The following is a 26609-nucleotide window of genomic DNA, read 5'->3' as shown; positions in this document are numbered from 1 at the left end:
CCCTTGGTTACCAAACAGTGCCACTGATGAGCGAGGACGATGAAAACTACTAAAGCTAACAACAGTTGATAAACAAGCGGTAAACTTTATTTATTCGTCTTTAAAGCTGTGACTTAATGGAAGTTAGTCGGATTTACGTTATCGTTAACTGCTATTAGCACCGTCATTTAGTTTAAAAACTAGTTACAAACAAGCTGTGTTAACTACAGTGTATTGTAACCATTGTGAACAGTTAGCCATGCTTACGTAGCTTAGCTTCCAAGTAAATGTTTCCAAATTAACATTAACGTGACTGTCCTTTTTCGTCGAAAACAGACCATGCAGACCTGTAATGTTTCACTCTGAACAGCTGAAAACATGTGTATTGTTTTATTTTGTGAAGTAGGCTGCCTACCTACCATTATATAAATTATAACATTGACGTTAAATGTACTAATTCAAACACAAAACATTATGACACTGTAACGTTAAAACACAACAAATTAGGTATTGTGTACAATAAGTCAAAACAAATTACAAATTGTGTTGTAAAACGTATTGCATTAATACATTAATTTATCCAAAAGATTCGTTTTCTAAGTAGTAAATGACCAGCTGAATTTCACATAAACAATGCATTTTCAATAACTCCTTTCAGCTTGCTCATGAAAATGATGCTAAACAATTATAATAAATGTGTCTTATGTATCCCACGTTTAGTTTTTACTAAAATATAAAATATATATATATATTATAAAATATATAATTTAAGATCCTTTTTTTCCAAAAGCTTTGTTTCATGTGACACAGCAACTTAATGGCATTTTCTATTTAATATCAATATTGTTATATAAAGATTCAGATGTTTTTATTTATATAAAACTATTGATTATTTTCAATAGCTTACAGCATTGTAGGACACATTCCCTTTTATATACATATTTGTATTAAAATCCAGAAGTTTTCCATTGGAAAGTTTTGTCCACCTTTTGACTTAACATGAAGTGTGTATATTTTATGAAAAAGATGCCTTTGAATAGCAGTTTGGGTGATAACTGTTCACAGCAGTAGACCCTTACAAGTGCATACACTACATTGATCAAAGATAGATGTTAGCTTCCTTTTCATATGGCTAATAAAAAAAAAAGAATAAATTCTCCTTTCAACCACAAGATGTCGCCACAGCCATGAATAATGATTCTGGGCTACCCTTCATGGCAGTCTGCTCTATCTCTCTCTGTTACCTGTCTGTCAAATGACATTGTAACTCTCTGACAGATGGTAGATGAAATAGCATGTGTGTATTGATAAGGATATGTTATATTTTTGCAAGAAAAATACAACACTATTTTTACGAAAATGTTCTTCCTTTCATTAGCGAAGCAATACTAACAGCAAGGATGCCACCCAAGAGATCAAAAAGTGTGACAAGCAGTGCAGGCAGTAAGAAGAAAGGTGAGTGTCTGAACAATAGCAATGTTGTTAATGTGTCTAAATGCTTGCACGCTTGTCTCAGGAAGATACAACAGAGACACAATCAATGACATGATGATCTAACGGTTTCTTCCAATTTAGGCAAGAATACTGAGTCACCTGCACAAGGGGAAAAGCTTGGTAAGACAACATTACTTTTTCACCCATCCTGAACTATATTGTCGATGACATAAAAAACAACATTTCTTATGGTTTTCTCAAAACTAAAAAAAATGTCAGTAAAACTTGTGCCTAAACATACATTTGGCTATAGTCGGCATAGTCGACTGTCTAAAAGCAAACAACATTTCGGTGAACCCTGAGGGAATCTTAACGATCTTAAATTATGTTTTTTGAAGGTCTGGTAAATGTAACATGACCCTTATACAGGTTACTAAAGCGTTAGGCTCAATATTTAGTTTTATAAATTGCTTATAACTTAGATTAAGTCATTTGTATTTGACTACCTTCAATTATTTAATTGGGAAGGCCCAAACAATCTGCACTCAGCTGTGAGTCCCCATTGTCATGGTCTAGTTTACTCTCAGCATGCCTGTCTTGAAGACATGCTTTTGGTCAGATGAAGGTCACCAAGTATATATTTTTACTATAGATGAGATCATTCGCTTTTGTGGGAGTTACATGCAGGGCTATTTAGAGTCCTCAGATTCAGATTGGCTATGTTTTGTTCATTTATTCGTTGATTTCACAGATTTCCAGCATATACATCTGGCAGTAAGACCTCCTAAATGAACTCAACCTAAAACATATTTCTCTAACTTTATCCTCAACCTGATCCAAACAGAAATCTCAAACCAGGTTTTAAACCTAGCCTTTATTCGTTGACCTCATGGCGACCAACTTTTGGTGGCCGACTCACACAAATGTGAATACTGAATGTGTTCACCTCTGAACAGGATACTCGAAAATATTGACAATACAACTGATATCTAGTCTTATAAGCAAATAAATGCCTATTGTTCAGGCTTTAACTCTTCTGTTTCAACAGATGTTGAAAACAATCATAAGTTCAATGTACAGTGTAAATATCTTACGGTATGAATTGAGAAAATGCTTGAGTGGATTATACAAGAGGAAAGAGGCCCGACAAATGTTACGTCTCTTCAGCGCAGCGTACAAACGCGGTTTAATTGCATTCTTTAGGGTTATGGAACATTGCACATCACACTCTCTTAGTCTCACAAGCAAATATATCCCATGAATACAAATGCCATAGTTGACACATAAACTGTGTGAAATGACGGGTGTGAGTTTCCACTACAATGACTTGGCATTAGGCCTCAATGGTGTGAGTGGAAAACGTTGACACGCCCAGCTGGGAAGTGGTTACTTAAGCTGTACTTTAGCATTCCCAGCGTCCCCTCAGCAACCTTGTGGAAAGACTTTGAAGAGAGAGATGATAGCAGGATGAAAACTATCATTATGTAGAGCTCTGTTTACTGTAATGTGCCCTGGACTGAGCCTGGCCTCAGATATAAAGGAGTCGGCATACATTGTTTACTACGAAAAACCTTTTGGGTGATAGTGCAGTGCTACGGTTTTATATAGCAACAATGAGCAGTTCATATCCTGAATCCATGCAATATTGAACTGCCTCTCACATACCAGTATACTAGATAAATACAACATAAGTCCTTCTACAAGTGTTTGGACGTTGCGTCTATTCACTAGGATTACATTTCATCCTGTGATATTGTAGGTGGGCCGCACTGCAGGGTGGGGCAGGTGAAGGATCAGAGACGTTGTGTGTTTGATCCGAAAAGTAGGGGCAAGAAACGGTGCCACAGTCCGTTGTGTGCATATCACTTGATTCGTGAGATTTCTGATCTAAGTTGTGGCATCTCTACAGTTTTACTCATCCTGCTTACATCATCACAGTGTCACCAATTCTACAACCTTTGTTATGTTTTTTTCAAGATATAACAGTAATGTACATTTTATATGCTGGACATAATCAGGAATAAACCTTTGATTTGTTTATGTTTAATCTTCTCCATTATGACACCTACAGCTGTAAACATTATTTTAACGAGATATTTGTGAGGCAGGTAAAGCCAGTGGAACAGACGGAACACCTACACTCGGCATACAACATCAAACACTACGATGCTTATTATAATTTTCAACACTTTCTAGAGCATCAAATATACTTGCATCTGACAAGAACACTCTTTATGATTATATATATTTTAATGAGACTTTATTCTCTTTACTGTATGTGGTAGTTATGCAGATAATTTGAATACAGATTATGTATCAATCAATTCAATCCCAAAACATGATGTGATTTAGAATATGATCTCCTGTAGTTGATTGTAACCATTGTCTACCATCTCTCCTGCCTATATTGATTATGATCCCTCTCCCAAAGGTCACCCTGATGATATCCTCCCCATGGTCCTGACATCAGCCACCCAGGAGCTCTTTGGTTGCCGGGCGGATGAGGACGTCACAGGGGAGAGCCCTTACAAGCTGCTAAAAAAAGACGACCTCATACAGGACCTTAAGACAAGAGCCGCAGTGTCCGATTTCAGCCCCGCGAAGCAGATTGTGCTGGTGAGACTGATCCATTGTCATACAGATTACTCAGACAATACCCAGCAGACACTGTGATGATACATAGACCCCGACGCAAGGGCTGTGGGAACAGAGTACCCGAGGAACACGTTTTACCTCGTTTCCCCTGTTTTTGATCAAGATTAAATACATGGTGTCTACCACTCTTACGGCCCGTCTACACTACAGCGTCGACAGCGTCGAAAACTCCAATCTGCCCATTCACTTTGAATGGGGTGACGTCACGTAGCCTCGCTTTTTCGCCGAACTGAATTGTGGGTAGCAGAGCGGTCCGTCTCCGCCGTCTCCGGCGTCAGAAGTTGAACAATGTTCAACTTCTGACGCCGGAGTAGCCAGCGCCAGCCAGCGCCAGCCAGCGCCAGCGCCAGCCAGCGCCAGCCAGCGCCAACCAGCGCCAGCCAATCAAATCCCGTTTCCCAAAATCTGACACCTGAAGCCGTAGCCAATCAAACCGCGTCTAAGCTGGGAGAGATATCCCGCCGTTCATTTCTATTTTTCAAAAAAAGTCGGAGGAGAAACTAACTATCGCCGTAGCGAATCACCCGGTTTTGTATGACCAGACCCTCTTCACCTACCGGGATACAAACCGGAGGAACCAGGCATGGAGGGAGGTGGCAGAGACAGTGGGTGAAACTGGTAGGTTTTCGCCTGTTTGGGGAGTTTATATATATATTGCTCCCATAAAATGCCCGGGGTTTTTTGCTTTGTATGTCGGGGGCGGGAGATTCATGTGATTGGTTGTTGGTCCTGTTGCTTGAATAAAATCCCCAAGCTCCAGACACGCCCAGCTCCAAGCTATTTTTGAAGCTGTAGTGTGGACGCTCCGTAAACGTTACTCAATTGAGAACAGAGAGAAAACCCAAGAGGACACTACCATTTCATTTTTACTTTTTTTATTTGTTCCGTTACTGTGGTATGCACAAACGCAATCTATAACAATTATTTACAAAACTCTCTGTCTCTGTAAACACACCATGCCCGCAGGGAGAAGGACATCATCTTATATAACCTGCCCCTTTCTCACAATAAAAAAAAAAATAGAAATAGATGGTCTGTCCTTCATATTTTCTTATTCACAGAAAATAAGAGAAACACAAAAACACACACAAATTACTTAGTTCCCACTTGACCGGTAAGGGGAAGAAACAAAACCAAAAAAACAGCACCAAAACGTCACATGAACAAGGAAACGTGCAACACCCTCATCTGAGTCTTACTGGAGTAGAAGGGGAAAGCGGCGCATAATATAATAATAACTACACAAACATATTCACCAACCATCTGCTTAAGTGTAAAGTAATGTCAGCTTTCTGATTTGGGACAGTTAATGCCTTACCTTTAGGGATGGAAGTGTTGTTCTATCTCTCTGTATTACTGACCACAATCAATTCAAGACACCACATTGATTAATTCTAAAGAAACATTGTTGTGAAAATAGCTGCTTGTTGTGAATTCAAACTCTTCTACCTGCCAGGACTACCCAGAGGATGAGCTCCTGCTGGTGTTTGACAGGGACTTCACCTACGACCAATTATTCTACCTGGTTCTGACTCCAGAAGCCAAAGACAGAATCCTCCATGTAAGCAAACTGTGGTTTAGTAACAAGGTTCACCTATTCCTTTTGTTCTTAGTAATACACTGTATACTACTGTGTGTGTGAGAAGTGTATAAATGTGTTATCTTCCTTATAATGAGAATAAATGCCATAGTCATTTATCATGAACATTAGCACACGAGTGGCACCGCTCGTTTATTTCAATCCTGTATTGTTCTGTGTAATTTACTCTCCTTTTATACTTTAGTTATGTACACTACTTTATCACTTATCGCAATGAGTAATGGCTGCCATCAGCGGCGCAGCTGGCCTTCCCAGCTGGCATGTTTCCAATGGTCAACTAAACTAAAAGGAATTCAATACCTACTTCCCTATCTTGCTCCAGCTCAAACATTGTTGGAGAAAGTGTGATCATGTGGGCAGATTTCACATTTAGCTATCGGCTTTTATTATAGTGTGTTACCTGTTCTTAATACTTTGTCAAATTGTCCTTTTCTCTGCAGCCCCCACAGCCTGAGGCACCAGAGGTTTGTGAGAATGAAGTTCATAAAACCGGAAGATCAGAACCGAAGCCATGGATATCCCTCGGTAGTGAGCAGGAAATAGATGAGGAATCTTTCAAAGAGAGCAGGGAAAAGGTACTGCAGCTTTTAAAAACATTTGAAATCAGGTTTACTTTCTTACTTCCATGACACATCTCTATTGGGTGTATTTGTGTCTTCAGCTGTGGTACAAGTTCTCCAGAGTGAGGAGGAAGTTTGGCGCTCCAGTCTGTTTTTCTGAGAGCAACATTGATGCCTACATGGAGTGTGTTCCCTTCCAAGACAGCAGATTCAGAATCAAACAGATGCAGAGGGACTTCGGGATGCAGGCTGTTCCCAGAATGCAGAGCAGCAGTTCTCAGACTCAGTGGTATGCTTCTGTTCTGCAGAAGGGGAAAGCAGTGTCTGCCAACACCTCAGTGCATTTAGAACATACACTTTTAACACTGAATAAAAAGCCTTTGTGTGACATTTATTTCTCTGAACCTCATGCCTATAAGCTTTATACTCAGGTGGTTCAGATTATGTAGCTGACACATTCATGGAATAGCATTAGCCTTTCATGTTTTCTTCTCTCTTTATTACCTTTAATAGTACCTCCACCTTCACATATTGTATCGTTATTTTTGCACACCTTACAGGAAGTTTAAGAGGAATATCTTTACTCGGTACACACCAAGAGAGTTAAGCGATGGAGATAAGGAGAACATCCACCAGTGTGAGAATCTGAAGCATTTCTGCAACTCCGTGACCCCCAGGTAAGATGAACTCTTCATCTTACTCTTCGAAAAATCATGGTGTCTTCTTTGTGTACAAAAATGGATCGTCACTCCAAACTCATACATTAGTGGGAGTCTAATTACCATTATGGGAGCATTACACTGTTCAAAGGAAACACCTTAACCTTCCCAGTGTAGTAGACTTTGAGTGTAGGTAACCAAACATGACCTTCCACCCTTCTCTGTGTCCTGGTAAAAGATAAGAGAACATCTGGCCCGTTAGAAACAGTGTACTGTAGCTATGAAAAGATTACAAAATGTAACGTATTTACACGTTTAGCCAATAGAAGTTTTACTTAAAATATTGTTTTGCAGAGTTTTGCAAGCCCTACAGCAGGAGGAAATCATGAATGTGTTCTTCGATGACTGGAAGGCCCTGGGGACAGCAGGTGATGATGCTGACTGGTCGGGGAAGGTTTCTGAAGGTTTGATGCTCTATCAGGCCTTCACAGACCAGAAGTACACCAAGGACAAGAAGATCAGCAGCATAAACTGGCACCCTACCATCTACGGTAAAGAGCAAACCGGGAGTGCAGTGGTCAAATAGCTTTGAATAGAAATCTTCTCACACATAAATATTGACACAATGACTTTCCTGGCAGTTCTTACAGAAAAAATAGTTTTAAATCATTGGTTTAAACGACTGATACTTTGATGGACACATTCTCCATTTAATGTCACTGTCAATGACAAGTACAAGTATTTCAAATACCCATCCATTGAAAAAGCATTCATCTTTTTCACTCCTGCTTTGTACTGTTGTCTGGCTGTCATCACTCAGAGAGTAAGCCTTCAGCAAGATCCACAATAATAATATCAGTGCCAAATCATGTGATCAAAACCCTGTCATCTGCCATCACAACCAATGTAGGTGCCCCCCCCCCAGGGCTGCGTGAGTTCAGCTGTGCTCTTTACTCTATACACTGATGATTGTCGTACCAACACACCAAATCAAGTCATCATTAAGTACTCTGATGATACTGCAATAATATCTCTGCTCAGTAACACAGACGACCCTGAGCTGCACCAACAGGCTGTAAATCAGGTGGTCGAGTAGACTGATAATAATGCTCTTGAGATCAACACCAAGAAAACTGAGGAAATCATTTTTGGCTCACCATCTGACTCCCATAAAGTCCCCATTCTCATCCATACAGATGAGATCAAGCAGGGAGTTTCATACACATACTTGGGTGTAATGATTGACCATCTGCTGTCATGGAAGGACCACATTGAATATCCGTGCAAAAGGACAAAACAAAGAATTTATTTTCTCCGCCGTCTTAGGTCTTTTGGGGCGAGCAGAGAAATTCTTCTGTTGTTCTTTACATCTGTGATCTTGTCTATTCTGCAGTACTGCAATACTACTGTACCTGGTACAAATGTTTGTCAGCAGCTTTAAAATCAAAACTGCTCCAACTGTTAAAAATCTGCTCTAAGATTGTTGGTCAACCCTGTCAGAGACTGGCGCATTTCCACTGCAGCGGGTAGCCCCGTTTAAACGTTCTTAACCGTCCTCAAGCGGCCAGGCCAGTTTTTGGTGGCCTTTCCATATAGCCTAGTACCGGCTAGCGGGTACTTTTTCCGGCCCCATAAAATCGCGGTTCTATTTATCAGACCAGACCAGGCCAGGGCTGTGACGTCAACACTCTCGACTGCTGATTGGTCAGAGAGAATCGTCACAAGATCGCGCGCGAGATCATCCCGAGTGTCGCATATATATCTAGAAGCAAGCTTGCAGCATTTTTATAAACAGCATTTTGTAAACGGAGGAGCTACAAAAATGGCTACGTTTTTTAAGAAAAGCACACCGTGGTCGACCGAGGAGGTGACGACGTTCCTTCATCTCATTGGGGATGATAAAATCCAGCGGGAGCTCGACGGAACAACACGAAATGTGAAAGTGTTCCAGGATGTCTCTGCACAGATGTCCGAACGCGGATTTTCGAGGACTTCCAATCCTGCAGTGTAGGGAAAAACTCAAAAAGATGAAGAGTGAATATCGCCAAGTAAAGGACAACAATAACACGAGTGGTGCGGGTAGGAAACAATGGAAGTGGTTCGACTTGTTGGACCAGATTTACGGCCATAGACCGGCCAACGGTGGGAGGGAGGGAGGCCTGGACTCTGCAACGGCTTTACTGGAGTCCCTGCAAGGTACGCTCGCTTCTAACAAATACGTCTATTTTATCCTTACATTAATGTTCGACAACCCATGCTTTTATGGAGCCCCGAAGAGCTACATAGCTAGCTAAGGCAGATAGCCTTAGCTAGAGCTATTGTTTGCTAACACCATATATGCCATTGTTTACGTTCAGTTTTTCTTTTCTATAGTTGTTGTTGCTATTTAGTATTGTGCTGCAGTAGTTTGTGGAATTAACAAGTCATTTTGCTGTTCTAGATGATTACATTGGGACTCGTGAGGAGGAACATTCCCGAACAACGGTTGATGGCAGTGTTCCGTCCACATCGTCATCGAATCCAGAACGGACCCCAGCCGAAGAATCGACACCAACTCAACCACCGACACCGAGTGCCATCACGACACCGCAGCGTGTGGTTCTAGGTAAGAAATAGAAATTGAAAAACGACTGGAATTGTGTTTTGTTTTTTTAAACCTTGGATCATCCATCGTCAGTAATTAAAATAAGCTATACCACTGTGTGGAAATGCTCTGTTACAAGTAAAGTCTTAGCTATATACATATATTTATATTCATTATCAACAGGCTGGACATAATGTAATTCATTTTCACAATCATTGTAAACATCTAGGGCCAGAACTTTCTTTAGTTCACCTTACTGTTGTTCTGTTTATACATGTTATTCTTATATCCTTGTGTGACCTGTACCTGTCCTGTGTTTTTTCCTTATTGCTAATTATTATCTTATTGTCACCCAGGCAAGAGGAAACGAGGAGGAGAGGATCGGGACCAGCAGGAACGGCACCATGACTGGGCAGCCGACGTGGCCCGTCTCCTCCGTGATACTTCAAAAAACCTTAATAGTTATTGTACATATTATATATTTTTTATCTAGTTAATTTTTAAATGCAACATTTGTACTTCCTTGTTTATTTATTTTCTTTAAAATGTTCATTTTATATTTATTTTTACAATGCCATGTATATTTATGCTGGCTGCAATACAGTTTTACATTTTTTATTTGTATTGTTTAATGGCATGCCTTTTTGATACAAATTTGTTTTTGTATTTTTATACTTCCATCAATAAAGTACTTCTTTGACTTATCTTATCTCTTGTTGATAATGAATTGCACCCAACAGAAAAAAATCAGATTCACATAATCTTGATTTAGAGAAGATATAAACATACATGCATTTATAAAGCAATAACAAACACCATCAGTTAGGAAAAAGCCCCTTAGTTTTAAGAGATTTAAAGCAAGAAATTGAGTTTGCTAGCTTGAGGTCCTCCTCTAAAACATTATTACATGTTTATTTTGTATAAATAATACATACTTCAGAAACAAGTAGAGTGTTGCTTTTATTTGCTTTCAGTGGTCTATTGTTTTTATTATATGCCTGTTATTTATTTTTTAATTATTACGTTTATTCTGGTTTGTTTTGTGTTTGTATCTTGTATTTTAAATGTATTTATATTATGTTGTGTACAGCACTTTGGTCTGAAGGTTTTTAAAGTGCTATATAAATAAAGTTGGATTGGATAATATATACAATAATACATGTAGAAATTGCTCAATTGTAATACCCTCGTTCTACTAGACTCAAACAACACATTCCTTATATATTTCAAAGACGAGAGAACAAAAGAAACCTAGAACCCATTCAAGCAAGCTTTTAACATGTCTAGAAGAAAGATTGAGGTTATATTTTAATATATTTTATGTTGTGGATACTTTAGCCTCCATCCATGTTTACAATTGTCCACACTATTTTACTCTTGCATTTATGAATATAGTTTTGCTGTGTTTTACACTTTAGTATTTATGTTTATAGTTAGCTTTGATATTCGCTTAATTTATTAGAAAGATTTTCTTTTCATGATCTGATATTTCCTCAAATGTTCTTATTATGGGGCAGTACTTACTGGTGCTTGAAATTCAAATATTTACTAAATATTCAATTCAGATAACATTTGTGCTACCCCAGGCTCTGCTGCTGGTGCATTCCACCCATCATCATAGTCCTCTCCATGACTCTCGCAGAGGTTATGCAGAGCACAGCATGTCAGCACCATGGATTTCACAAGAAACAAGTAAACGATCCCTTCCACATCCTCCATTGTTGTGTGTGTTTGTGAGTTGTGTCGCATTGAAGATGACGCCACTGCAGTTTTACCCAGCGTCGCTACGCCCAAAAAGCCGATCGCCCCGCCTACACTGCGTTGCTACCTTTATATATACAGTCTATGGTTGCTACCCCAGGTCCTAAACTGTAATGGAAATGCGCCACGGCCTCGAACGGCCAGCGAGGCAGCCCGAGGCCTGAGCGAGGACGCTTAGGGACGCTTAAACGGGGCTACCCCGCTGCAGTGGAAATGCGCCAGCTAACAATTGACTCAGCCTATCATAACAACCTAGTGAGGCTGTCCAACAACATCATCTCTGACCCAAACCATGTTCTGAACAGTGAATATGAGCTGCTACCATCTAATCGGAGATACAGGGTCCCACGATTCAATAAAGTCAGACTGAAGCACTCCTTTGTGCATCAGTCGATCCTCACAGTAAACACAGAGCTAAATCCCAGATCAAATGAAGGCTCTCTGAGCATGTTTTCTCTCACTGATTGTGCTGTTATGTTAAATGTTTGTTGTTTGTGTTTCATGTATTGTGTCTGGATACTTGTCTGTTGATGTTGGACATGGAGCTGCTGTGACGCAAGTCAAATTTCAGACTTGATCTGACAAATAAAGTATTATCGTATCAGAGCAAAAACATGTTATTCAAAAGAGAGATCAGAGTTGAGCCAATGATTTGTCAATCAGGAAGGTTAAAACACTACTTTATGTTTTCCTCCTGCTGCTGTGTTGTTGATCTGTATGATTATTGTTTCATGTATTAGGTGTGCTAGCTGTGGCTTTGACAGAAAAAAAGAAGGAGGAGGCAATGGATGAGTCCTCAGCGTTCGAATTCAGAGCGTCTCACATTGTCTTCTATAGTTTCTCCGACCCCTCTAATCCCCAGGTATGGAAATTGTAAAGGATTGTGGATAGTGAACAGGTGGAAGAATAGATTGAATAGAGCATATTTCTATCTCTCATTGATAGCTCACAAGCTAGTTCTCACCTCATGTCTGTTTGACACACTGTGATAATATATGGCAGGAAGGATCTGCTTTCTCCTGTCATTCAATCCTTTTATTTGCTTAAGCAAACATTTGAGATGCCCTATCGATTTGCCCCAGGCACTCAATCAATAAAACTGAGCTGCTTAATCACTCTAAAGTAATATGAGTTCTGCATGACGTAGCCCTTCACCTCTTCATGTGTCATGCTTTAGTTTCACCGTCTACTGGAGCAGTGATCAAAATGACAAAGGGTACTGTGTAGAATAAACTGGAGACTCCATAAGAATGATCTATTAAGTTAGTGTACGGAGTGCTATTGTTAAAGGAGACCTATCATGCTATATTTGAATAATATATTGTAGTAGGGCCATACCTATATAAGGTATATTTATACGTTTTCTTTTTCAAAATACCAAACAGATCATGCATTTTAGCCATGCCTATTTTGCTCTCCTCCACCCTGTCTTTGCATGGCTGCAGCTGACCACGCCCCCTGCAAAGGAGGGGGCCGAGTTACGAGCGTCATGTTACCATGCTGTTACCATGCCACGGCAACCTCTCATTCCCCTGATTGGTGGACAGTTGGCCATATAGGCGGAGCTCCTCGTCACTGACGTCACACTATTTTCAAATCTCTATCAGTCTGTATCAGATCCGCTGTAGCCCCGTTTTTAGAGATTTGGGTATGGAGGAAAAGAGAGAGGGTTGTGTTTTCTGACACTTGGTGAGTTCCTTGACACACCGGGAACACATATTCATGTATAAAAGACGTACAAAAGTGCATTTTGCATGATAGGTCCCATTTAAGATATTTTTTAACTGCAGGAGATTCAAACCTACTGCTGGAAAATGACCTCTGTAATACCATTCTAGCCCTCCTGGATCCTTTCCCTCTTATGCCTGATGAAATGGAATACTGTATGCACTCGGTTTTGTAGATTAAAAGTTAAACTCTAAGTGGGGAGACTAGAATAAATAAATATTTGGGATGGAAAGCACCCAATACATGGAAATGTCTTCTCTGAAATATAATATTTCTGCCCTGTCCGTGGGTTTCTTTGTGTTTGCAGTTGCTGCTGGAGTGCCCAGATGACATTTATGCCTTTGAGTTCTGCCCCTCTGATCCAAATATTATCGTTGGCGGCTGCGTGAATGGCCAGGTGCTGACTTTGCTATCCATCTGTGGTTTGCTGCATCTGCTGCCTTGAAGTAGCTTTTGTAACTTGCCACTTTTCCATTTTTCATTACAAGTGCAAATTATTAAATAGACCCTCGGTCCTGACAAGCATATCCTGTACAGATCCAATGTACTGTTCCCTTGTTTTAATCAAAATGTAAACCAATGTATTGTGTTTATTTACACAAGGAATTGTATTCTGCACTTGGCTCGGATTTCCAGTTACTGATTTTGTGTTGCTGTCTCAGGTGGTGTTGTGGGACATTTCTGCTCACGTCATACACCTACAGGGAACACAGCCAGGCAAAAAGTATTCACTCAACGCTGACACATTCGTAAGTACCTATTTACTTTCTCTAATGTGCATAATGTTGATGCAATAATACATGATGTTCTGTATCTGTGTTGGTGTACTACATGTGGTATCAGTTACTATAAGTCTATGGCTGGTGATGATGTTAGCTTGGTTTATTCAAGTTTGTGCCCTCAGTTTATCAAAGCATGCAGCAGATCTGCTGTAAAGACAGGCTGTGCTGTATGACAGAGTGAGATGATGATACGGTGAGTTCTCCCCTCATCCTCACTCTTTCATTAGAAGGGAATGCAGTGGCCTAATGGTCCTTTTCAAGCCAGTCCCAGCTGTCAAAACTAGTTCTGCATACTGCCATAATGCCAGGAGTACATCAGAAAGCAAGTGTATATCCTTACATCACCCTACTGCTAAACGAAATCAGCTTATTAGGCCTCATAGAAGCACCACAGACAGATTGAAGTGATCAAACACCTTTTGACTAGGGCCAAAAACGTCCAAAACGTTTTTTCTTTTGACTAAACGTCATAATAAATGACTATTTCAAAGCTGCCCTGTTTAGATGTTTTTATGTAGAGTAATACAGATAGGTAGGGAAATAGAGAGATAATGGTACGTGACAAAAACAGGGCTCGGTTTTAACCAACAACATAGCATGGACATTAACGCTAGGCGTGTGGACACCAAATCGGAAGCCAGTTATGTCCCTTAATGACTGACCTTCACTGACATCTTCCACTCGGCTGCAGTACTTAAATAGACATATCGGCCCCTATCATCCAGCCATCATTTGCTTTGTGTTTGTTTATTGCCTCTACAGTGGAACAGCTGTCTCCATCCCTTTCCTCACTACGTCCCTCTCTGTTGCTTTACCCTCTCCCACCTCTCCCTCTATTCTCTTTGTCCTTGTTTGCTCTTCATTCCCTAAAGTCAACAGCATCAGCTCACATACTCCAGCTGTTACACAGGCCTTTCCATCCTCCACCATAGTCTGCCCACATAGAAGATAACACACAAGCAAATCAGATCACTGCGCTCCCTTGTGTTTGCAGTGTAAACAATGGCAGGTGTATCTGCTAAAAAGGCTTTATGTCCATGTTGGGTGCTGTGAAAGCTGCGCTACACCAGCACCTGTTGCTAGCTTATCAGATAAACGAAGAATTGCAATCCTCCTGTATAGATTTCTGTTCTGTTCACACCATTCACATTTAACTGCATGAGCACTGCACAGTGTTACTGAAAAAAACAACTGTTGTTCCAAACTCTATGCATGTTTTAATATTATAGTGACAGTATTTAGAGTTTCATTTTTCCAGTTGAGACCATTTCACGCTTGTAAATGTCAACATTATTAGTGTGTCCCATTTTATTTTGTGTTACAGTGAATGTGAATGATATCAGCTGACAAGAACTGAACTAGAAAGCTGTTAAAATAACAATTCAGTTCAAATTGTCCAATCATCATTTGTGATGCTTACTTTCCTTTTGCACCATTTTGGTATGGCCTGTCTGCTTGTCAAAGGCCTTTGCATGCACATTGAATTGTCCGAGCTCACTGTACATGCTGTGCCTTTTGTGTCTGACGTGCCACCAGGACCTCGATGACAACAAAGAGAATAAGACTCCTGTTGTGCGCTACTGTGCTGTGTCTGCATTAGAGAGCAGCCACAAAGCGCCAATTACTGATGTCCAGTGGCTGCCACCAACATTTGAGGTACGCAGAGTTGAAGCGCAGAAGGGTTGGAAGAAACCACAACTTAAAATCCAATATGCACAAAACAAGATCACAAGTTATTTCTTGGGATTTTAAAACATGACTGCTGTGGGTAGGTGTTGGAACCTTCCACAGGGGTTCATTAGTATGTATTTTATGTTGATTATGAAAATATGTTTGGTGTGACTACACAGCTAAATATTCCTTTATGTTTTCCTAATCTCTAGCTTCTTTTATCATACCTTAAGCCAACATGGGGCATTGTTTCCAACACAGAAAAAGCAACTAGAGCACATTTTAATCCTTCCAACCTAAGTCTTAAATTGCTAAATAAATATTAAACACTTAGAGTTCCAGGTTTGCCATTGCTCTAATGATTTCTTTATCTAGTTTTAAAATGTTGACAGAGTTTTATCTGACTAAGGCTAAAAGCCACTTGAATGCAAACAAGTGGAACAGGAGGTAAGAACATAGTGGACACAGAGGAGTATTAGGGCAGCGAAAAGACTGTGAGGCCAATCATTCAACATATGGAGGATATAATGATAGAAATGTAAAGGTTCAACAGAGGAGTATGTAAGGAGAACGCTGTGGGAGAGAACTATCGTTGCTCCAATGCACCACTGCCACAACATTTAGCATATAATACAATATAATGTATTTTACTGTACAGCTAACAATGTATTGATTAACTTGCTGCAGTGACACGATGGGGTTTGGTCTGTAACCCAGCGCAAAGAAGTGCAGTAACAGCACTGAAAGACAGGGCCGGCCCTGACCAATTTTCTGCCCTAGGGTGGCCGCTTACACAGTAAATTCCAATGTTAATAAAAGCACACAGAAGCTGTATACGTTTTTTGGGAGTTCGATTTATTTTAAATTAACACAAATACAAAATTAAAACCTATAATTGCACACTAAAATACGGAGCCCCTAAAGGGACATGAAAAAAAAAAAAAAAACAGAGGGAGAAAAAAAAAAGTCAGGATAACGGGTTAGTATCTCGTGCGCACGAGAAACGAATCCGTTATCCTGACTTTATTTTTTTTTGAGAAAGTTACCGATGCACCAAGGAGGAAGTGGAACACGAGACAACCATGTCATTGCAGACTGTTATTTTTACGTGGGGAAATGACAGTGCATACATTATTTGAGATATATATCGTACTTAGACTTCACTTTAAGGACATTTCGGCCAGGGGTGTGTGGTCACTCCAGGAGGCAGCGGGACGTGTAACTCAGAGAAGAGCAGCACCAGCGCTCAAAGAGCTTTTACGCACCGCCTACACTGTGTTTACCTTCATTGAACAGCTATGGGCGGACTGGGACTAAAAATCAGCCCGGTACTCGCACCCAGCCCAGCCCACGTAAACTGTCAACGGGCGGCCCACTTCGGTACCGGTGTGTGTGTGTGTGTGTGTGTGTGTGTGTGTGTGTGTGTGTGTGTGTGTGTGTGTGTGTGTGTGTGTGTGTGTGTGTGTGTGTGTGTGTGTGTGTGTGTGTGTGTGTGTGTGTGTGTGTGTGTGTGTGTGTGTGTGTGTGTGTGTGTGTGTGTGTGTGTGTGTGTGTGTGTGTGTGTGTGTGTGTGTGTGTGTACTCTGAGAGTCACGGACATTAATTCATAGATCAAAGCAGACTGGTTTACAGACTCTCCTGTTTTTTGCCAATCCGGTGCTTAAACCAATAGCTCTACACCCCTGGCCGAAATGTCCATACAATTAAGTCTGACTTCAAAATATATCTCAAATAATGTATGCACTGTCATTTCCCCACAAACATAAAAGTCTGCAATGAAATGGTTGTCTCGTGTTCCACTTCCTCCTTGGTGCATCGGTAACTTTCTCAAAAAAAAAAAAAGTCAGGATAACGGATTAGTTTCTCGTGCGCACGAGAAACGAATCCGTTATCCGTTTTTTTTTTTTTTTCCATGTCCCTTTAGGGGCTCCGTACTAAAACCATTATTTCAAAAAAAGAACAATTTCACATAAACCTCTTTTTACTGGGGCTGGGGCAGTTCAACTTGATTTTTGGGGGGGGAGTGCACCATAGTTTATGGGCGCTGTACACAATTATGGTGTAGTTCTGTTAGTATAAGATAATAAGATGTACTTTGTTGATCCAAAATCGGGAAATTGTGTTATGAAATTACCACATTAATTTCTAACTTTTTTTATTTTATTTTTTTTATTTTGTTGGCGCCCCCTATGGGTTGATGCGCCCTTAGCATTTGCCTATACTGCCTATGCCGAGGGCCGGCCCTGCTGAAAGATAATAGTTGCAGCCACATGCAACAACAATGATATGGTCTCACACAGATTCTCTACATTATCACAGTTCCCAGAACCTCAGCTTGAGTTTTCTTTATGAAACAATTAATGTTGGTTTCCCACAGGTGTCTGTCCCTCGTGTCTACATCATAAATCATGACAAGCACTGGCACTCGTGTGGATAAGTAAAATAAGGCAATCATCAAAGTGCCCCTGGCGTCACATTAAGCTCCCATATATCTTCTGCAACCTTTTTTCCTTCACTATAATCAGCTCTCACTCAGCCGGACGGACACTTTCTTGATTTTGCGACTCTCTTACTGATTAGGTGACCAAGTTGGGCTTACCAGTGGAGAACAAGAATAACGTATCTGTTCAGGTCGTCACCTGCTCCCCAGACTGGTAGGTAAAAGAAAATGTTCACTTTAAATAGCATATATGGAAGACCAGGTAATGTCCATAGATTTGTGTTAAAGTGGTTGAGTCCATATCAGTTAGTATTCACAGTGTGTATAAACAATAGGATTCAAGTATACTTAAATAAAGTAAATGTTTCATTTGTCTCCCTTTAAAGTGCTTTAATGTTCTGGGATGTGCGAGTGACAAAACTGTTGAGCCAGTCAGGGTCGGACAGGAAGCAGAATGCCAATCAGAAGACTTCCTACGGTGTCCCTGAGACTTTCAAACATCTGGACCGGACATGGAAGCCTCTGTTTAAGGTACTGCAGGGATGGAGGGTGCAATAAAAACATTTTAAAAATAAAGCTGAATAGACATTGAGATATGAAACCGATGAACATTGTGTCTACTAATTCTGGCAGAAATGGATTCTTCCGATATGAAATTCAATAAAGGTTAAGAATCTTGAAATCTACTGTCTTGAACATTTGATTTCAACAGTAATTCCTACTTATATATATGCTATATTTTTTGATCTATTTCCATTTGTGTTTATTTGTGTTGTTGCTAAAGCATAGTTCTTAACGTTGTTTACAATAGTGTTTTGTCCTTGACAGTATTTTTAAAATGTCAAAAGTTGTATTGTCTCTGTCCTGTGTCAGGTTTCCCTGCCAAAGATTGATACCGGTGGAGAATACGCTCCTCTCAAGTTCAGCCTGGAACTCTACACCTGTAACGCTAATACAGGCAGGACCAAAGGTGAGAGACCTTCACCTTTAGGCTGTCTCTGTTACACCATCTCTCTCTACTCCTACAATCAGTCACGAATGCACATGATTCAATTACAACAATGTGTTCACCAGCTACTGTTTGGTGTCACTGTTGGATGTAACACACCACATGCAAGTGGGTTATAGCTCACTCACTCAATCACTTTCAAAAAGCATAATATTGTCCAAAAAGGACGGCTGTTTCGTCACTGTCCAAGAGTCACACTTAACTGGAACAAGAATTATGATAGAATAAAATAACACATCAAAATAATATGAATATAAAAGGCTGTAATTATGACAACCTGCTTGCTATCAAACTTAAAAAACTATTACTTTTCCTACCTCAAGATGGCACACATGGTTTTGCGTAACTTTTCACGAGTACTTTTATTTATTTTTTAAAACATCACATGAGAAAAAAAGTGAAGCAACATAATTCTAAATCTTTTTGCGTTAAAAACAAGTGAGAAGACCAAACAATGATCATTACAAACCTAAATATCCTGTATCCCATACAAAACTGTGTTTTTCGCTACATGTGTGAAAGATTTTAGATTCTTTAAATAAGGTTATTTTGTCCCCAAGGACATTTCTATTGCTTTGGTGATAGTGCTACACAGCTGCCATCAACTAAAAACAATACGTGGCCAACAAAGCAGTACAGCAGTACACTAAAGAAAAGAAGGCCTTAGAAATAAATAAATGTATTTTATCGAAAACAATATTTAAAATACACAAAACGATGATACGTATTGCATATAAAACTAAATGCAGCAGTGCCTCCTTGACTGTGAAGCCAGTCTGCTTGGATGGCTGGGCGCAGTGATTAGCGGGGCAGGGTTCACCCAGCCCAGTGCTCTCCTTCTCTGTCTGTCTCCTCCTCTCCTCTGGTTTCATAGCACTTTATTAAATGATACTTCCAAAACAAGGCCCTCATAGTTGCGGAGCATTAGCCTCGCTGACTGTCAGCTCTTTGCAATATGCTGCTCCAGAAGACGATCGTGTGTGTCCTGGCTGGTCAAGAAGAGACCTGTCTTTGTCTGCTGCAGGTCTGCCTCCATAAACACAGCTTTGGTGGCTGCCGTTTATAGAATTCATATGTTCACTATCAGAGGCAATACATCTGCTGCAGAGCCCTCAGGCAGTCTGTTATTACGTTTTTTAATGAATGCCGGTGTGAGTAATACTTAAGATGTTTGATTCATACTGTATTGATTGAGTCTACACTGTCTTCCTCTGAGCGCCAAAACCAACTTTGTTCCTCACCTTTTGTCATCTCCGCTGCTCAGAGGTGGGAAGTAGATATACTCAAGTACTGTACTTAAATAAAGTTTTGAGGTACTTGTATTTCCATGTAATTCTACTTTATACTCCACTACATTTAAAAGCGAGAAACATTTCATTTGACTCCACTACATTAATTAAACAGCTTAAGATACTTCTAAGAAATTACAGCTCTAAAAATAAGTCACAAGAATCTAATTATTTAAATATTTGACAAAAACAGTAAAATGCTACTTGATGCAACAATATTATCTAGAAATGTCACATATATCAATATAATTATATACACACATAAAGGCAATTGTTCTGCACTATGATAACCTTAACTTTGTATACTTTAAGTACATTTAGCTGATAATACTTTTGTACTTTTACTGTACTTGAGTAAGATTTTGGTTGCAGGACTGTTATTTGTATTTAAGTATTTTGACATAATGTATTGGTACTTTTACTCAAGTAAAGCATCTGAATACTTCTTCCACCTCTGCTGATGCTGTATTCACTTGCACTTACTTAAGTAACCACTGTATAAAAGTTCCACTTGGCCCTTTAACGGGACCACAGGACTTTCCACTCTTTTCGGAGCAGCCCCTCATGGGGATTAAGCAACAGTTGAGCGGCAGTGCTCTGTGGCCAAAGTGAAACAATGTCTACATCTGTTGCTGTGCTGGATCGTTTGTCTGATATCTTTACACACATCTTAACTGGGGCAAAGTGGATTTAGAAGATGTGTGATTGGGTAATCTGACCTGACCTTCAAGAGGCTGAGAGTTGATTGGGAGCGGCCTGCTGATAAGGGGGTGTGAATGGAGAGTTCTGTGCTGTCCCTGAGAGACAGTTGGGCTTTTGTGGAGGAAAAAGCTTCTTCCATCCGACCCATACTGCCTATCTCTGCCTTTCCTCCCTTCTCCCTTACTGTCTTCTCAACACAATCCTCACTTTTACCTCCACCTCCATATCCTCTCTTACCAACCCATTCACCTCAGCTGTACCCCCCCCATCTCTTTTGTCCTTCTGTTGTCTTGTTCATGGTCAGATTACAGGGGAGGCTTCACCAATGCAGCTGCTTAATTCCTCTTTTCCTTACTTACCCTATCAATTGTAGGTGTTTTTTTTATATTTATTGCCTTTATTGTACGAGTAAGACTCCATTTACACGGGAGCGCAAACGGACCGAATTCGTTATCAAAAAAGTCTTCCGTTCACACACCTTCGGCTCATTTAACGTGTCCGTTCACACGAGACCACTGGACAAGCGAGACGCTCGTAAGCGCTGGAGACGCTGTACTGTACTTTCGCCACAAAATACACCAAAAGCAGCGAAGAAGACCCCGAGCATGGTTGCCATGGTTGCCCTTCTGTTTATGCCCCGCGGCAGAGTTAGCAACATGTAGTTCATGTAATTCTTCATGTCCACTTGTTGCTGATGGTTGTGGTAGAGGAGCTGTAGATTTTGCACTAACATCTGTAGCATGGTCGAGCTGTAGATTTTGCACTAACTTCTCTAAGATGTTGTAGAAATGTTGTATTCTGCAGTTTTCTCCAGTGTATTGTCAACATGTTTTTCCTAATGGCTGAAAAAGGCCCATGAATGTGAAAAACATTTAAATTTATATTTTCTCTCTACCCTCCCTCGCTGTTTCCCCTGACAGAGGAAGCTAATGAGAATGATGACGGCTCAAAGGTCGTCCCTGACTACAGCCAGCTCAGAGTGCCCTCGGCAAAAACACTCGCTACTCTGGAAGATTTCAATACCAAGCTCTATATTGGAACAGAGGTAAACATTCCTACCAATATAATCAGCAACAGCGAGCAGTATTTAACTTCGCTACAACAGTGAGCTTTAAAACAAAGCTAAGGGGAAAAAAGCTATGCAGGTCGACCCCGTGTTGATAACATGTCACACAATGTGAATATCTTTCCTACCAGGATGGGGAGATTATTTACACCGACTGGAAACTGGTGAAGGACGACTCGGGGAGGCAGCAGAGTAAGTCAGTTGAAAGATGATTAATTATATGTATGTATATTCATGTTGACTTATGTCTATTCCTCAAAGGAGACCAGGATGTGGTTTGTTACACTAAAGTTGAGGTATCATCAAAGTTTTGAAAAACTATGGATTTAAAAACAATTCTGCCAAAGTTATAAAAGAAAGATGTCGTCAGAGTAGTCATGACAGCCATGCTGAATCAGAATACCTGTATTAGTCCCACAGAGGGGACGTTTACATTGTTACAGCGGAAAAGAGCCAAAGTCAGCTTAAGGTTACCTAAGAAGCATGCATAAAAAGTATTAAAGATAAAAACAATTATAAATAAAGTTATACAATTTACAAATACACATCCTGTAACAGTTCTGAAGTCGATGAGCCAGGTATATATTGAACAGTTATTAACGGCATATATATATATATATATATGACACATAGTTGGTTGGTATTTAACAACAGGGGGTGTTACTGGTGAATGTACTCGCCCTGTACCAAGAGGACACAGATGGGTAAATGTTGCATATTGCCCTGTTGCTCCTGTGTCAGATATCACCCCCTACTCTTCCTCTCTCTCCTCTCTCAGGTGCCAAGCCCCTCCACTGCTTTAGAACCCATCACTGGCTGGTGAACACGGTACAGAGGTCGCCCTTCTACAAAGACATTATTTTGACAATGGGAAGCTGGAACTTCGCCATCTGGAAGGAGGGAGTCATGGTAACAACACCTGTCGCCTCAACTACAGTAGCAGAACATTTTGCAACCAGTTAAAATCATAACCTCTTACTTGGTTTAATTGGGAAAACATGGAATCATCACTAAATATGAAAGTTATTCCAGTCTTTTAACCCATAGTATTCTTCAATCCATCACTTAAAAACATGGTTCACTGAGAACTCCACCTGCACACACTCGTCTGTGTTGGATATGGCGTGTGTGTTACATGTTGTGATCGTGGATGTTACCCCTCGTTTCTGCTATGCGATTGTGATGTGCTATATGTGACATGCATGTAGTAACGTGTGTTGTTTGCATTTTATTGTTCTCTATTATCCTTTCGCCTCTATCTACTTGTCTATCATCCTTTCTTTATAACTAACGCTGTTGATGTATTGTGATTTTAAAAAGGTGTCTATTATCATCTGGCCGGGGACAACAGCTGATATTAGCAATGTTGGCTAAAGCTGCCTCATTTATCATTTTATCATTACCAGGACACTATTTGGCAAATCAACTAAATCATATCATGATGTAAAGAAAGTATATCTTTTTTAAATGATAACATAACAGGTTAATTGCATTTTAAACCTACTAACTCTTGTTTTCTCCGACATCCAGGAAGGCCCCATCGTCACGTCCCCGAGCTCTGAGCAGGTGTGCACAGCTGGATGTTGGTCCCCGTCCCGGCCAGCTGTTTTCTTCATCGGGAAAGATGACGGGAGCATCGAGGTGTGGAACCTGCTGGAGAAGACCGGTGAACCTTTGCAGGTCCACGCTCACATCACTGCTGCCAAGATCACCTGCATCAAAGCCTGGACCGCCTCCTGTGAGTCCTCCGCCTCTTTCAACACCGGCGTTGGCATAAGTGTCAATGGGAAAATACTATTTCAACCTAAATGGCAATAAAGGGTGGTGAATTGAGTGCGCTGCTACAAATGCAAAACATATATAGATTTCTCTTTTTGTTTTCCCCTGTTACTCAGAGTGCTTTACATATGACTGACAAGCTTATAAGACGGTGCAAATAAAAACAATGGAACAATTCGAGACTACTGCACATGAGAGAAAGAAATCAGAAAAAAACAATAGAAAATATTCTATTATCTTAAATACAATGACATATACAATTTGGAATATATGGGATTAAAACCTTTTAAACACAATCAAATAAATGAATACATCTAATAAACAATGTGAAATCTCATAAACTCTGCTGTTCACCTCGCTATGCTGCTCAGGTGCAGACGGTCTCCTCCTGCCGCTCTGTCTGTTTCATTTATGTTGTCATAGCCTTTAAGCCCCTGTCACACTGTCCCGAAATTGACACCCGATGGACACACGATAAAGGAAATGTTCAAATTCGCTCTAATTGTAACAACATCGGGCCATTAGTGAGGGCATCTAAGCCATCGTATGACCGCCGGTGGAGTTTCTCAGGCTCCGGCAGCAACTTCGTGAGCGGCAACTTCGTAAGGCACTCGTGAGGGCATCTTGTCAAATCGTGTCATCTTCGTGTTATCATCGGTGCATTCACCCTCACTCTGATCGGGGCGAATGCCCGATGGCACCGAGGATAACAAGATGCCCTCACGATGGCTTTACGAAGGGCAAAATTGACACACAAATTCAACACGAAAATGAACCTTCGCAAGGTCCTTCGGCAATTTTTTGGCATGCCAAAGATTTTGCCTCCGCTCACGAAGTTGCTGCCGGAGCCTGAGAAACTCCACCAGCGATCATACGATGGCTTAAGATGCCCTCACGAATGGCCCGATGTTGCTACGATCACAGCCGAATTTGAACATTTCCTTTATCGTGTGTCCATCAGGTTGTTTTATTGCACAACAAAATCATGTAAACATATTATGTAAATAACCCAATTTGTGTTCTGTGAAACTGAAAAGGATATAATATATTATTTTGAAGGACAGTTGACAGGAAGTTGTTGTTGTTATGGAAACAACATTACGGAGAAAACTTAATATCTTCTACATATAAAGACGGAGAAAGTAAAGAACAAAGTCTGAAGATATCAGTACAGTATCATAGTACTTTAACATCATTGTTTGTGTTACTTTCGTTGCAGTTGTATGTCTTAAATGTAATGTAAATGTTGCCTTCGTGTGTGGTTCGGGGCCATCTTCGTGCGAAATTCACAATTCCATATTCGTGTGTCCATCGGGTGTCAATTTTGGGACAGTGTGACAGGGCCTTTATAGTTTGAGCCATAGAGTTTATTGACTCTATTTCTTTTTCTTAGCCAAGCAGCACTTCCTTGCGGTGACTGACGACCTTGGGATGGTTCGTGTTTTGGAAATCCCAAAGACCCTCTACGCTCCGTTCAAGAGTGAGGTAAGACAGTCCAACCACCTCCTACTCACAGTGTGTACTCCTCACTTTTAGGCTGTCTACTTCATTATTATGTTGGGATAGAAATGTACCATTGTTCAAGGCCAAAATGGAGATAACAAATCCAGCTCTGCAACATACTGTATCAAAACAATGAATTATTATTGAGCCGACAATAGATTCAGTGAAGACATGCAGGTTCAATGCTCACCAAACTGCGGAGCTGTGCCTTTCTTCTTGTGCAGACTTTGAGTGTGAAGAAGTACTTCAAGCTGGAGGAGGACAGGTTAAAGGATTTTATGAAGAGGGATGAGCTGTGGGCGAAACAGAAGAAGGAAGCAGAGAAGCTCAAGAAGAAAATGGTGAGTTGTGATGTCTGGTTGTTTTAGTAGCCTTGAGTTCTACCTCGTGTCCCCAGCTACACCGTGACCTCACTGACAGCCGCTCTGAATGTACACTGAGCTTTCAGAGGCTTCCTCAAATCAAAGCGTATCCACACATTCAAAGTTGATGCTGAGAGAGCTTGAGGCCATCTCTCTGTCACTCTCTTTCCCTCTCCCTCCCTCCCCTCATGTTTAATTCAGTCTGGTCGTTATTTGATCCTGGGCCCCGGGGGTTAGAGAGACGTTACTGACAGTGACTGGCAGTCTGTCTGCTAACCATAGAAGATACTTCTTTTAGTGGCAAAAGGTTCTTATCTTTGACTGAGCAAAGGTGAAGATTGGTGATAATTCATCACTCACTGTTAAGGAAAGTAAAAAGAAAAACATCAAGGAAAATAAGCTGAAACATTTTGCATTATAAGACAGTATTTTGATTTTACCTCAGCTAAGGACACATTTCAAATAAATATATTATTACTCATGTGATCAATCTAAATTGAAAGACTAATATGTTACGTTTTTTGTGAAGCCTTTACTTTTTCACATTAAGGAAAAAGTAAATTTTTCAGGAAATGTCATTATTTGCATTCATTAATAACAAAAACAAGAATGCAAGTCAAAACCATTTAGCAACACTCTGTTTCCAACAAGTTACTTTCTTTACATGTTCCAGCTTCAAAGACAATTACATGTCAGACCTTCTGTAGGAAGAAGTGTACTACCATTTGCTACATAGTGTTTATGACTGTAATTCTTTTCTCCAGGATCCTGTCAAGCCGGTCAAATCTCTGACAGAGAATGACGAGGAGAACATGAAGGAGTATAATGTTCACCTGGAGCAGGAGGAGAGCGTCCTGAAGGGCCTGGGCCTGTGGACCGCTCCTGCCGACACGGAAGATACATGATATCCCACGCATTTACACACATCTGCACGGACTGCATTTATACAGAAACATGGTTTATTGTTTTAATTGATATCTTCATCAAAATTGTTTACCTAAACAGATTCTTGTAATATTAAAAAGATTTGCAGTTTGTATCAGGAA

General features: G+C 40.4%; 1 protein-coding gene across 2 annotated transcripts; it reads left to right on the top strand.

Annotated features, from left to right (window-relative positions):
• On the top strand, positions 1-26609 carry dnai3 (dynein axonemal intermediate chain 3). Of its 2 annotated transcripts, none has more exons than XM_034080537.1 (23): positions 1-79; positions 1358-1434; positions 1555-1593; positions 3845-4029; positions 5525-5629; positions 6109-6243; positions 6330-6517; positions 6789-6905; positions 7242-7438; positions 11973-12094; positions 13268-13357; positions 13623-13709; positions 15279-15398; positions 17994-18067; positions 18240-18384; positions 18727-18823; positions 21774-21898; positions 22051-22111; positions 22698-22828; positions 23450-23657; positions 25092-25183; positions 25426-25542; positions 26328-26609. In XM_034080537.1, the coding sequence occupies exons 2-23, from the start codon at positions 1380-1382 to the stop codon at positions 26466-26468; spliced, it is 2631 nt and encodes an 876-aa protein (XP_033936428.1). In that variant the 5' UTR covers positions 1-79; positions 1358-1379; the 3' UTR covers positions 26469-26609. The 2 variants fall into 2 exon arrangements, with proteins under 2 accessions (XP_033936428.1, XP_033936429.1); XM_034080538.2 differs by having other exon boundaries at positions 9-79; positions 1363-1434.

This window comes from Pseudochaenichthys georgianus, chromosome 4 (assembly GCF_902827115.2).
Source record: "Pseudochaenichthys georgianus chromosome 4, fPseGeo1.2, whole genome shotgun sequence".
In the NCBI taxonomy this organism is placed as follows: Eukaryota; Metazoa; Chordata; class Actinopteri; order Perciformes; family Channichthyidae; genus Pseudochaenichthys; species Pseudochaenichthys georgianus.
This window is presented reverse-complemented; position numbering and strand designations above follow the sequence as displayed.

Excerpts from the sequence above, each read along its gene's own strand:
- dnai3 (XM_034080537.1), top strand. The coding sequence starts at position 1,380 with ATGCCACCCAAGAGATCAAAAAGTGTGACAAGCAGTGCAGGCAGTAAG. Across the intron at positions 1,435-1,554 it reads TGCAGGCAGTAAGAAGAAAG|GCAAGAATACTGAGTCACCT; the intron begins GTGAGTGTCTGA and ends CTTCCAATTTAG. Across the intron at positions 25,184-25,425 it reads ACGCTCCGTTCAAGAGTGAG|ACTTTGAGTGTGAAGAAGTA; the intron begins GTAAGACAGTCC and ends CTTCTTGTGCAG.